The 13,572-nt window shown below is 40.6% G+C and overlaps 1 protein-coding gene across 3 annotated transcripts in view; it reads left to right on the forward strand.

Moving 5' to 3' along the window:
- The window catches only part of disc1 (DISC1 scaffold protein), a 41,498-nt gene that overhangs the window by 7,507 nt on the left and 20,419 nt on the right, over positions 1-13,572 (forward strand). For all 3 annotated transcript variants that reach the window (XM_019254709.2, XM_027277873.1, XM_027277872.1), the window contains exons 4-9: positions 683-839; positions 1,648-1,744; positions 2,161-2,393; positions 5,929-5,983; positions 7,642-7,744; positions 7,923-8,111. In XM_019254709.2, the coding sequence (XP_019110254.2) occupies positions 683-839; positions 1,648-1,744; positions 2,161-2,393; positions 5,929-5,983; positions 7,642-7,744; positions 7,923-8,111 (834 nt within the window). The remainder of the gene's footprint in view (positions 1-682; positions 840-1,647; positions 1,745-2,160; positions 2,394-5,928; positions 5,984-7,641; positions 7,745-7,922; positions 8,112-13,572) is intronic.

Genomic DNA, 13,572 nt, shown 5'->3' on the forward strand with positions numbered 1-13,572 from the left:
AGTTTGTTTTCAAAAGAGGACTGTATTCTGACCCATTTCATGGACCTTGTGACAGAAATAAATGCCAGCATCTGCTGTTAGTGTCCTGTAGACCTTGAACTATTTAAGCAGAGTGATTTGGGTCAGCGTGTCTTGTCAGGCTTTCTGTTTGCCTTTTGATATTGTGAATCACAAACTGATTTTCCACCTCTGTCAACTCCTGAACAGCAAGAAAAGCTTTCCTTGAAATGTTGTAAAAAAGACAGTTTGAGATGTTTTAGCCAGATATGCTTTGTATTTTTAAACTTAACCGTGAACCTATTTAAGAGGGTTGATGGAAAAACCTCCATGTGTGTTTACAGGGTCAAGAAATGAAGAATTTGTAAGATTTCAGTGAATTCTTGGAAAGAGCAAACTGATAATGGTTTAGTTTGAAATGTGCTCCCTTTCAGTACCTTCTAGTTAGGGGTTAATATGGTAATTGAATAAGGATTGATGTGTGTTCAGTCTTCTTAATTCATTAAATGCAGGCTACGTACTGTCTGCGTTATGACCTAGAGAGTTTATCTGCTTTCTGTACTCAGAAACACAGCAGTCCTTGCTGTTTCTATACTGATTTTCTGACTTGAACGTAACTGCCAATAACCCAACTTTCCAGCATGTGATGCAGTATATCTTCATGTGTTTCATGTGTTTCTTTCAGCTGAGCGTTTTGGTAAAAAGTTGGAGGAGCTGTGCAGGGAGCGTGGTGCACTGAAGCTGGGTTTACCCTCCAGACAGCCCAGCGTGGCTCTGTTCCTCGAGCAGCTCAGTCAGGTGGTGCACAGTGCCCTCCAGAGGGCGGACTGCGGTCAGTGCAGGTCAGTCACACAACGACGGCAACAATGATCTCATGATGCATTATTAGTGTATACACAACAGACTGTGCTAATATTCTAATATTGTCAAAATGATTATTCGCTGTAATCATAAACTGCTGTTTTGACACTCAAGTGTTGATTCTCCTTAGTGATGTATGGAGAATCACATGTTTATTAATGTTCTAGCTGATTAATTGCAGTGAAATGAAGGATAATATAAAATCTGAAAATAATACAGTTGAATTCAAAATATTTCCCTTTTTTCAGATTTCATATTATGACAGACTTGAACTATTGCTGGTTTCAGACAACAGAACTGTCTACTGAAATAACATTACATAGTAATTTGATCACAATACTATTTCATGGTGGTTAACAAGAGCGCAATCCTACTGAGTTTTGGAGTATTGAAGCTGACAAGTTGGTGAAATTTGCATTTTCACAGCTTCATGTGGGGAATTGGAGTTCTGGTCCTGTGTCCGTGGTCTATGTTCCATTAATGTTATAGGACGGTGCGGTTAAAAATGGATGTCAAAAATAGCTCCTGCAACAGGAAGGAAATCAGGGGGGGCCTCTCTGTCCAGAGGGTATCCTGAACAAATCTAAAGCTCATGCAGCACTGTGTTCATGTGTTGTCGTGTTTTCCATTCATACCTCATAAATCTCAGTGTCAGTTTTTGAAAAAAAAAGAAAAAAAAAATCAGGAACAAACATGCCCCTAACGATTAAGGTATTACTGTCATGTTAGTTTGGCACTGCTGAGGCTATTGTAGTGACTGTGTGGGTTTTTTTTGCAACTGCTTGTCAGGGAGTGTGTTGAGCCCGATGCAGGGGAGCGGTGCGACTCATTGCAGGGTCCACTGCATCGAAGAGATCGTCTGATTCAAGAGAAGCGGCTGGTGGAGGTAATTTCAGCTCATATTATGTTATCATAAAGGCTTACAATCGTAATTTCTGGCATATTGTGTCACATGTGTGTCACATGACCTGTCTGATGTGAGTACTAATGCTGCATATTATTTTTTTATTATTTCACTCATGAAGGATGAAGGAAATTTCTAAAATATCTGGAGCTGTAGTCAATATTTAAGTTACAATAGATTGTGAATACTTCTGATATGAAACTAATATTAACAATATTATTATAATTTATAGATAAACACAGACAGAATTAGAGAAGTTTGTTCTTGTTTGGATAATTAACTTATTTAGTATCCCCAATTAGCTTAATTTAAATATAGAGCAGATCAGTATCTAAAATTGATGATTAACACCTGAAAAATAAATGCAAGGATCATAAATAAAACTGAAACGCCTGCAGGAGGAGATAGGAGAGCTTCAGCAGAGGCTGATGGAGTTGAAGGACCGCAGTCGTTGCTTGGAGCAGCAGATCCAGCAGGAGGAGCAGCAGGTGGAGGCTGAGGAGCTGGAGGGCTCTGTTCTGCGGAGCTGCACCGTGGCCCAGCTCCGGGACATGAGCCGAACCTTGCAGGACCTCGTCACCTCTGAAAACCGCACGCAGATCTCCATCTCTTCTCCGCCCTCCATGCTGAGGTCAGCGTCACACACGTGTAGAATATTTGACCAGTTTCTTCTTACAGTGATTTAGACGATCACGTTTCCATAGTTACAAGCTGCACATGTACTAAAGACATATAGTAATAAAGATAGATGAAGTCAAGTTTTTCCTTTGAATCAAATCATAGAAGCACTTTATTCCCATTAGAATGAGTGCATAAGACATTTTCAGATGCAGATGATGTTTATTATTAATGAAATATGAGGCTCCATTAACAAGCTCCAGGTAATAAGTGAATTAACCATATTGTTCCACACAATCCAGGGAAATGTGCTCATGTCAAAGTCTAATCTAGATTAGAAAATCAAAAAAGCATTCACACATATTACTGCTGTCCAGAAGGTGTGTATTCCTCTGCTCATAGTCCAACATAGTTGAGAATATGTGCAAATATATGTGAAAAATGTAAATGTCAGATTGCATCTTGGAGTGCTCTGTGGGGAAATATTTTCACACCCTTTACATTTTACACCTTATTGAAATGGTTCTTCCTATTGGCCCATTGGAGATTGGTTGTCTAAACGTTGCCCAACACCACAACTGTGAAAAGAATAATTTATAGTTAGAATGAATAAAAATGATTATTCTATGCTATTTATATATCACTATCTATTATATGCAACATAGATCATGACAAACCTCAAACATATGCTCAGGGATGTTTTGACAGTTTGTAAATGAATAGAAACTTATAAATCTCATCTCATATATTTATCAAACAGCAAACAAATATATCTTTAATATCTACAATACATGAAAGAGCAGCAGTCCATTTATGACTGAGGTTGTACAGCGAAAATGAAATGCAGCTGTTTGTATTGTCAGTTATTAATGACCAAGTGAAACCTTACCTTGAAAGAAGAGAGCAATTCTATTGTAATTTGAAGAACACACTCTGAAAGAGAGACATATTAGAGAGCAATATTGATTTTTATAATATTGTAATATATCCATCTACGGTGAATTACCGAACTCTGTGGTACATAAAACATTTAATGATGCTTGGACAAAAAGTGAAAAATATCTTCTTTTTTATTAGTGAGCAGCACAGTTCATGTTCCTTCCCTCTCTATTTCCGATGTATTTATTATAGAGGCAGACAACAGCTGTGTTCTGAATACCTACTTGTACTCATACTCATAATAGCAGAGTGGTCCAGACATAAAAAAAAACAAATTTACAAAAATGAAACCGTATCCAGTGTACAGTGGATCAGTCACAGTTCCTGCAGTACTGTCAGTGACCAGGTGGGGCTGCTGGAGAGCCGTGAGTGACAGTAACAATTACTAGCCCATGAATGTTTTCCCTGTATCATGTCACATATTTCCTTATCATTAAATGAGCTCGTTTGGAAGAGGATGCGTCATTGCAGATCTTCTATTTCTGTAAATCTTTGCCTCCCAGCTTCATTCGTCCTCTGACAAACAAATTGGCATTTTGAACAAATCAGCAGGATCGTCTAATCTGGTGCCAAAGAAAGTACAACTGAGTCAAAATCACACCATCGTGTTCCAACCTAATTAACATCTCAAATAGCTGCTTAGAGGAGCTTGACATCTGAAGGATACAAAAAAGAAGGAAAAATTGCTCAAGCTTTTGTTTGTTTTGACATTTAGCTCTAGTGCTTGTGAAGTTTGAATGTATTACAAGTCACATTGGACAAAAGAATTGAATGTAATGCAATAATTTATGAGACTTTATGAGGAAAATTTATTTGCAGCTTCAGAGATGATATATCAAACTGCCACAACCCTGCATCCCCTGTGCCCTCAATCCTCTTCTCTCACACCTGCTTGAACCTGTTTTGAATTTTAATGGTTTTTCTCAGATGCAAATGATTATTTTGCATCATATCCTCTGAAGTTAATAGCTTGTGAGGAAGCGCTGTGGAAACCCTCTCTGTCTTGCCACTCGTTAGAAAGACATGTAAATTGTACTTATCACCTTCTCGGTGGCATGACCCACCATCACTGGCATAATTTGATATCTGACACATCCTCACCCCAACTGGAACGCATTTCTAACCACTACTGATTGAAATTGCGACCTCAGATTGGATATTCAGCTGCACATCTCCGGGTGGTGGGCTTTGGGTCGTTGTGTTACAGTTCCCTCTCTAAATAAAACAGGACATATCTTTCTCTTATTGAGGTTTCGTTATGGTTACTGCATTAAAGAAATCCATCCAGAGGAGCTGCATCCTTTAAAAAAGGGTGCTGTAACACTGATGTTCAGAGACAACGTTTTACTCTTGACTCACCCTGAACATCAGCTTGAATAACATGAAAAGGGCACAATGATTTTTGTAATATGAGACGATTGAGACTGTCTCAAGGTGACTGCGTTGTGGATAATGGATTTTATGCTCTTTTTTTCCGTCTCATAATTGATTTATTTTTCTGTCACCAACTAATAGGATGCAAATGGTTTGTTCCGGTTGCATGTTCACAAACATGAACAGTCATTACATTACTGATGTGATATTTACCCTTGATATCTAAAAAAAAACAACAAATACTGTATGTTTGACAGATTTAAGCTGTTTTGAGTCCAGCTGATTTTTTATCCACTTTATTTCAAGATGTAAAGAACAGCTAAATCAGTGCTGGGCAGGATTATATCTTATCTTTTAAAATGTATTAGGCGTCTAAACTATAGCACTTACTGGAGAAGAGGCAGGACTTCTCAGTTTTTAACACCTGTAGGGAGAAATAGTTTGACATTTTGGAAAATAAACTAATTCACTTTCTTTCCAAGAGTTAGATGAGAAGATCGATACCACTCTCATATATCAGAGCCCATTCAATAGAAAACAACAGCTGGCCGCCGGTAGGAAATCACTGCACCTGGCCAAGAAATAGTACAGCATATACCCCTATTAAAACCCCAAATCCAAGTCATTTGTACACTTCAGTTTTTGTATAGATTAAACAAAGATGATGCTTTAATTTGTGAGCTTTTGACATGTTTCTGGACAGAGTACGGCTAGCTATTTCCACTTGTTTAAAGTCTTTTTGCTAAGCTAAACTAACTGGCTTCTGACATGAGCTTCATATTAGCGTGCTGTTATTATGTTATTATATATTTTGTTGACTGATTTGGATTTCAAATTTAAAGCAAAACCAAGACAACATTAGTTTTAGAAATACAGACCCTCTGCTTTTTTTGCACACACGATCAGTCTAAATTCAACTTTTTGCATCCTTCTAGACAGCCTGTTCTGGTTCTGGATGTCAGCTTGAAGTTTTTGCTTGAAGTTTATGTCAACTGCAAATGCAAGGATCTCTACTTATCAGTGAATAATTAGCGCCTACTCTTTGGCTCTCGTCCACTGGGCAAGCTCTTTTAAGACATTCCTTTACAAAACTTATAAAAAATTCATCAACTCTCTTGAGAACTGGTGGACTAACTCTCATCCTCTCATTGACATTTATTGATTTCACTTGAAGCCCTCAAAAGAGAGAAATGACTTTTAGTACTGCTCTGTAACATTTCTATTTCCATTTGCAGACTCCAGGAACAGGAGCAGGCGTTGAACCTGTCCATCAAGGAAGCAACTACTAAAGTAAGCCACTGCTCCTCTGACCCGATTTGCAGCTCGGCCTCCCATCAGCATGCCGACAATGACTGAATGTGTATGAAGATGTATTGAGTAGCAAGTCAAAATCAAAAGAATGTGCCGTGCTAGTGTGTCAAACATGCACAGTGTCTATTCATGTGCTTATTTCTATTTGACAAAACCGTGAACTCTCCATAGCTCAGTCAAATCACAACATTGTTGAGGCTGTAAAAACACAAAACTCTGCTGATTTTCTGTGTATTTTTTTAGGAGAGTTTGCCAACGTTTAATAGTAGCAGTCTTTGTTTTACTGGCTATGGCCAGTGAAATTCATAGTATAGATTACTATGTCAAATATCTGTGAGCTAACATGGATTTGGTGGATTTTCTATCCATGTCATTGGTGTATAGCCCTGGATGTGAAAGGCTTTGCGTGCTTCCCTTTGTATGTGCTGTGTCTCTGGAGGTACCCCTTTGCATCTGAGGGGTTTGTTTTTCCCTCTCAGTAATCTTTATACATGGATTCGTGCAGCAGAAAAAAAAACAGAAGCAGCTGTAAGAATTGGTGGTTTGAGGATGGAGGGAGAGAGGCACAGCAGGGGACAAGGGAGGTTCGGAATAGACTTCTTTACTGTCACTGTGTCCTTTAGAAACCCATCATCAAACGGTTGGTTGATGCTACAACAGCACCTCAAAAGGAATATAGGCTTCCATCACAAGATTGTCCAATGTAAGTTGAAATGGAAAGTTTTGTTCCTAAGTGAAAGCTCTAATATTTGGTAAATGGCACACCTGCTGTGACAGAATGATTGCTGGCATGAAAGTAACTTTCACTTTCTCTATTGACTTTTTCAAAATTGGCAAAAACCTGTCGGCTTGAAATTAAATCAGCAATGTCTGAATTTCTAGAGTTTAAAAAGCACTCCAGAGAAGTTTTTCAGTCCATGTAATGTGTGAAATAAAATTATGCAAGCCTGCTTTTTATATTTCTGTTGGAAGAAAACTCCCTGGAGATGTTCTGTCTCAGAAATACCAACCTATTTGACAGCCCTTTCAAAGTGTTGCACAAAACTGTGTCAGATTTGAGAGGAAAATGCGTCAGAAAATCCGCCTTTGAGCGGTGAAAATAGTTTCTCAAAAGAAGGAAGCATGGGGATTGTGTCTGGCTATAACTCAAAGTGAATACACTGGAAAGAACAGAGGGTTAAAGGGCAGAGTGAGGGCAGATGGAGGCCAGACAGGCTGTATCTGAAGCCATCATCTCCTCTGTGAATACTGCAGAGCTGAGGTGCTGAATCCCCATCAGGCCCGTGACATTCATGGGCCTATTTCCTCTCTGACATTCTAATGACATCTTTTATGGAGATTTCACATTTCCCTGTCTGTCCACGTGAAAGGAGACGCACTCTCTTTCTTTCTAAAGGTTATAGACAAGGTAACACATCGCGGCGTTGATGCTCTGCTGTGTATTCAAAGCAGGGCGAACACAGAAGGACGGAAATGAATCTGTAAGGTCTTGTAAGAATGAGTGTCAAAACGAAAATGAAAGCGGAATTGGAAATGAGCTATGCATCCTGTGGGATCCATGTGTCTGCAAAGGTTTTGTTAGTTACCACCCTCCCCCATTTCTCTCCTCTGCCTCTTCTTCTCCTTCTTTTCCCCAGGTGGTCATGAGTCAGAGGCTGGGCAGCAGCCTGAGGAGGAAAGTCAGCGAGACTGAGACCCAGCTTTTAGCACTGCATGAGGCCAAGCTGGCAGCCATCTCAGGTAGCTCTCCAATCAACCGCACCCTAACGCAGCCCTTCCTATACTTCACATCTTTTTTTATTTTTCTCCTTTACTTGAATCGCTCACAATTAGCCTCACGTAATTACGCTATTAATGATCGAGGTGCTCATTAATGAATGGTGTAAGCTTAATGTCCCCCTGTGATGCACCGGTGCAGGTAATGACTTCAGCAGTGCCAAGGAGCTGAAGGCAGAGATGAAGGCGGTGTACCTGGAGCGGGACCGGCTGGAGGCTTTGGCCAAGAGGCTGAACAGTCTCAGCTCGGGGAGCAGCCAGGAGCTGGCCAGGATGAAGGAGCAGCGGCAGCAGCTCAGGCAGGAGCTGGAGCAGAAGGAGGCTCAGCACGGTGAGTCACTGCATGAGGCCAGTCTACATCAAGATAACGTTGGTCTCGAGATACCAGACGATTGGAGACTCTCTAATTGTTCCCACCTAGTTTTAACAATGAAAAATCCAAGATTGTCCTCAGCCCTGGGCTACTGTGGGCAAAATGATTGAACTAAAACCAACAAATCATCCTTATTACTGCCATAAAGACTTTCTAAGGGTCATAAATAATTCTCACTAATGACCATCAATAGCCTTAAAGATGTTTGTAGTTAAATTTACATAAGTTAAAGGAGTAGCTTGACATTTTGGGAAAAATATGCTTATTTGTGGTTTTGCTGAGAGGTAGACTTCACGACCACTCTAGAAATTAAGCTACCAATAGCGGAGCTTAAAAAAACTACGAATGCGGGGCCTAGGTGTTGTTGAAAGGTAACAAACCTCTACCTAGTGACGTCTCTAATGCCGGGGGTTAGAGTTAGTGTCAGAAAGGGAACATGCAGCAAACAGCCTGGTCCAGACATGAACCCGGGCTGCTGCCTCTTCTGACTCACTTCATTAAAAGTTTGACTATTTTATATGGTTTGTTGATCTGAAGTTCGCCCATGATAGCTGATGATAGACAGATGGTTCATGCAATCACCTGGTCTGTATTTTTGGAAAGTGTCTGCCCTTTTCCAACAACGACTTACCAGATGGTTCTATGCAACAAACCATCTGGCACAGTCAGGTTAGAGTAGTCCAGCACATAAAATCACAATACACTCTTTATAGTTATTTGCATGAGCACATTTGCATATCAAAGCTATTTTAACAAGTGTGATTTCACTCAGCATAGTTAACCATAGTTAGGTCCAGACCTAAATCCAGTTCAAGTTTGTAAAAACATGATCATTTATGACTGGATTTCTTCTATTTTCTACTTCTAATTTACCTGGTAACATAGTGATAGAGGTATAGGAGGTAGTCATAAGAAATAATTTGTATGCTTTTGTTTATTTCAGCTGTCCAAAAACTGCATGGAAGTTTCTAGCCATTTATTAGGCTGGAGAGGTCATTCTTTAAACCGGCACATTTGGCGCTGAGCAGGTCGTGTTACAGTGTGTTTATTAAAGCTGATAAAGCTAGTTTATCAAGCTAGTAATACTAAAATGCTCCATGGAGCTGAGGAGAACTGCACAATCCTGTAAGAACTCTGTGTGGGTTCATCACTTCAAGTGACCCCTTTCACGTCACATATAATCATTATCATCACCATTATTCATATAAGGGTTTTCATTACAGCAGCTTTAAATAACTATGAAAAATATCAAATTCAATAAATGCAACACTGTCTGAAAGAACACTCACCTACCCACTGAGACAAGAAAACGTTGTTGTATGTTCTCTCTCTGTCTCTCTCTCTCTTTGAATACACCTTTTTAAATATCAATTCAAATGTGAAACACGAGAGCTCTTTGAAAGAGAGGTCCTCTCTTGATGTTGCTTCACACTGGGAGGACATCAATGGACGGTGACTTTCCTCCCAAATGAAGGAGAAGTGATTTTTTGTCAGTAGGGACTTGGCATCAAATGAGTTACCAGCGGGATTGGCAGTTGTTAAGAGGAGGGTGAGGGGAGATGGGGGGAAGTGCAGGGGAAATGAGCTTTAGATTGTGTGAAGTAGCCAATTACCTCCAAGCCACTCAGTGCAGACATGATGTATCAGGGCTCGCACACTCTATACTAGAGGAGATGTGAATGCTGCTTAAAGAAGAGGCTTGCTTTTTTTAGGGTAGAAGGGGGAGTTAGATCGGTTTGGGCTGCTGGCCCTGGCAGAGAGATAAATGGATTTTGACGGCACCACCTGCAGTGCAACTCTCTCCAGTCCATCAGTCACAGGGATTTCTAAAAAAGGTCACTTCACTCTCTGAGGCACTGAGACGGGCGCGCAAAAAGAGGAAAGGGGAGCGGTGAAGTGACGAGGCCAGAGCAGGTAGTGAGAGACCAGAGAGCTCTGGATCAGGCTCCTGCTGCAACCCCAAGGCGTGAAATCAGCCGTCTAACACGCGATGTAACATAGATCATTACGGCCTGTGGCTGCAGTGTCACCATAAGTGTCGACCCATTGTCTTGTCCTGAATGCACCCTCTGTTGTCACTAGGGGGCACCCTTTGATTGTTGCAGTCAGGCTGAACTGCATTGAGTTTTGGTAATGATAATGGTATGGTAATGCATGGCATTTTTGTTCATGTAAGGTCCATGATTTTATATTATTGTGGTAGAAACCAATTCCTTTTACTTGCAAAAGCAATTATGTTTTTTCTCCTTTCACCTACGACTGTGAAACTCATTCACCTACCAGATTTTTGTTGCTGAAATACAGTCCTGAACACCTTGACTAAACAGCCAGGGATAGCATTAATCTCTCCCCTGACAACCGTCAAAGACATGTTCAAGTTCACCTCAGCATCCTAAGTACAGTGCGTGCCTCACATGGAATAAAGCAGCTCTCTGGGGCACGGAGGCAGAGAAACCAGTGACATGCAAATGCTCGGGCTAAACAAAGGAATGGGAATCAGGTGTGTAACACGTCACAAATGTGGGAAGAGACGGCAAGTTAATGATTGGTTGTGCGGCTTGCTCAAATGCTCAAGTGGGCGCACACAATATGGCAGCAGGCGCAATTTCACAATGTGTTGCTGACACCAAGCAAGGGGCTCATTAAACTGTCATCCTATTTGGTAATAAGGGGCTGGCACATGCTAGCTTGGAAACTGATAGCCCACAAACAGCACATTACCATTTCTTTAGCTGGAGGGGATTAGAAATTACAGTCTACTTCAAAGTCAAGATGGCCATCCTTTTGGTTTCTGAGACATCTCCAGTACATGCTAATGACACTAGTGTCATCTTATAACAAGAAAACCATACGCCTGTTCTTGAAAAGGCCTATTGTCATGGCATGAGCTCTAAAGCAACACACAGTTCGGCTGACACTTTGGCAAAAATCTATACACATACTGTATGTTCATTTAAACTACAGAGCTTCAGCTTGTTGAGCATCTCCGCCCAACATATGTTGTGGTGTGAGGGGGTTTTGGCCTGGGAGCCATTAGATCCCTAATTGCTATTGGCACGAGTGCTGATGAATACCAAACCCATTATAGCCGGAGGTTTGATTCCCTGCTGAGAGTATAATTTTGTCCCCAAGAGAGATCTGGAGTGATACTAAATTTACAAATAAATAATTGAAGAGCTGAATAACGTGAGTAAATGACCCCCAGGAGTGAGGACATTCAAATGTGGAGGCAGTGTCAGTGTGTGCCCCTCTTGATTTATCCAAGTATTCTCGTCATGCTTATTTAATGCCATTGTTAGCATGCAGGTGGTATATTCTGTAGCACTCAGGTAATTTGGCTATCTGTGATAAAGACACTAGGCTGTCTTCTCTGCGTGGTTCCACATTTAATTAGTTTTATTTTCCTCTTTTCTTGAATCTCCACTGTCTATTTTTTCCCCCATACAGCTCCCACTCCAGTATCAGCTCTTCTTTGACAGGATTTGGGAGCTCGTCCAGGCCAAACTCAATTCTGCATACCAGTCCAGCAGCTGAAGTGTCACCACATCAAAAAATACTGTCACTCTGTGTTATTAAACAAATGCAATTTCCTCTTAATGGAGTGCCAATAGTAAAGGTTAGGACATATATGATTTATTCATGATGATGCCTCTTTCAGGGTGCTTCTGTTGAGAATATGATGGAACGCATGACAGCTTTTCTCCTGAAGAGTGTCTGAATGATTGAGAGGGGTGTAGTGGTTAAGTGGGCCCAGGAGAATGTTTCCTGGTTTTTGTCTCTGAAGTTTTGGCGGTATTCATTTTTCCTGTGATACAGTAGAGGATGTCATTCCATTGTGAGTTTGTCAGGAGTATTATAGCGCCCATACCCATAAGAATTACTGCAAAAACAAAGGGAAGTTGATTGAGGTACCACTGCAATAGCTCCCAGCACCACATCAATCAATTTCCTTTCTTTCAATCCATACACAAAAGGAGGTTCAGATTTATAGTTTGATCTCCTCTAGGTGCACTGCACACAAAATAAAGCTCAAAGACTTTGTCTGTTTTTACCCCTGCCAACAGCATGACTATAGGTGGCCATTTTGGTCTTTCAGTCTGACACTTGAGTACAGACTGAAATAACCCAACAACTACTGGATGGATTACCAAATAACTTTCCATTTAGTTTCATCATCTGGTAGTCCAATACTTCAAATTAATGACCAAACATCTGCAAAACAAATGACCTTCATCATCATCTCAGCTGTACCGTACCTTGTGTTTCATGCCAATTAGCAAATGTTAACATGCTAACATACTAAGCTAAAATGGCAAATCTGGTTAAAACATTATACCTGCCATGCTCATAATGCTATCACTCACTATGAGCATGTCAGCATGCTGGCATTGGCATTTGCTTAAAGCACCACTGTGTCCAGTGATGAGTTCTGCTATCTGCTGTGAAAGATTTGTTTCATTTATACAAAAGTCTTCTGTGGAGGGAGGTGATAAATTAAGAAATGTTGGGTTTTTCTGAAGGATTTGGAGGATATATTAGCCTGCTGCTAATGGACTTTCCCAAAGGATACAGTGGAAATAATATCCCAGCTTAATGGAGCAGGAATGTGAAGAGTTGAGCTGTTTTAGAGCTTTTATGAGTATTTTGGATGAGTTGCTCTTTGTTGGACATCTTAGTACTTTAGAAAATCAGCCAAGTCAGTGTAGAGTCTCCTCTAAACAAACCGAGTTTGACATCAGTTAGAATGACAGTGACCATGTCTAACATTTCAGTAAGGTCAATTCAATACCCAAAACAGACAAATATATATATAAACTCTCTCTCTCTGCTTAGATGCACATGTATGTAAATGTATAGAAAGATATATTTATCCACTCAAGCATAGATTAATAGATTTGTACACAGCCATTTTTTTGTTAAACGATTCCTTTTGTTGCTCGCTCTTGCAGCTCCACAATATGTTACGCCATGCCAGCTGCAATCTGTGTACCGCTATGCTTTGTGATCCCACAGCCGTAAAGCATCATGGGTTATTGAGTGTCTGTCTTGAGATATCAACCTGTCCCTCTTCCCTCATTAGCTATGCTGCTGGGCTGCTGTTAAGTTCAGATACATTCGTACAATGTGATCGTCTACATATGCTGACTGTGTGTTTGTGTTACCTGCAGTGCCGTTGCACTCAAACAGCCCGAGCTGAGCTTAAACACATTAATCACAGTCGGTGCCTTCAACTCAATTACAAAGACACACAATTTCTCTTCTGCCGGTGGTGCTGCGTTAGCACGGAGCCGCCTCTAATTTGTTTGACAACTCGAAGGCCCCACAGATGTTGGGTGCTTTTATTGTTACAAGGCAATGAAGAAACAACTGCATTATTCACTTTCAATTAGAGGGCTGCTTAAATGCTCATAATACAGCA

The sequence above is a fragment of the Larimichthys crocea genome, chromosome III (assembly GCF_000972845.2).
Source record: "Larimichthys crocea isolate SSNF chromosome III, L_crocea_2.0, whole genome shotgun sequence".
Classification (NCBI taxonomy): Eukaryota; Metazoa; Chordata; class Actinopteri; family Sciaenidae; genus Larimichthys; species Larimichthys crocea.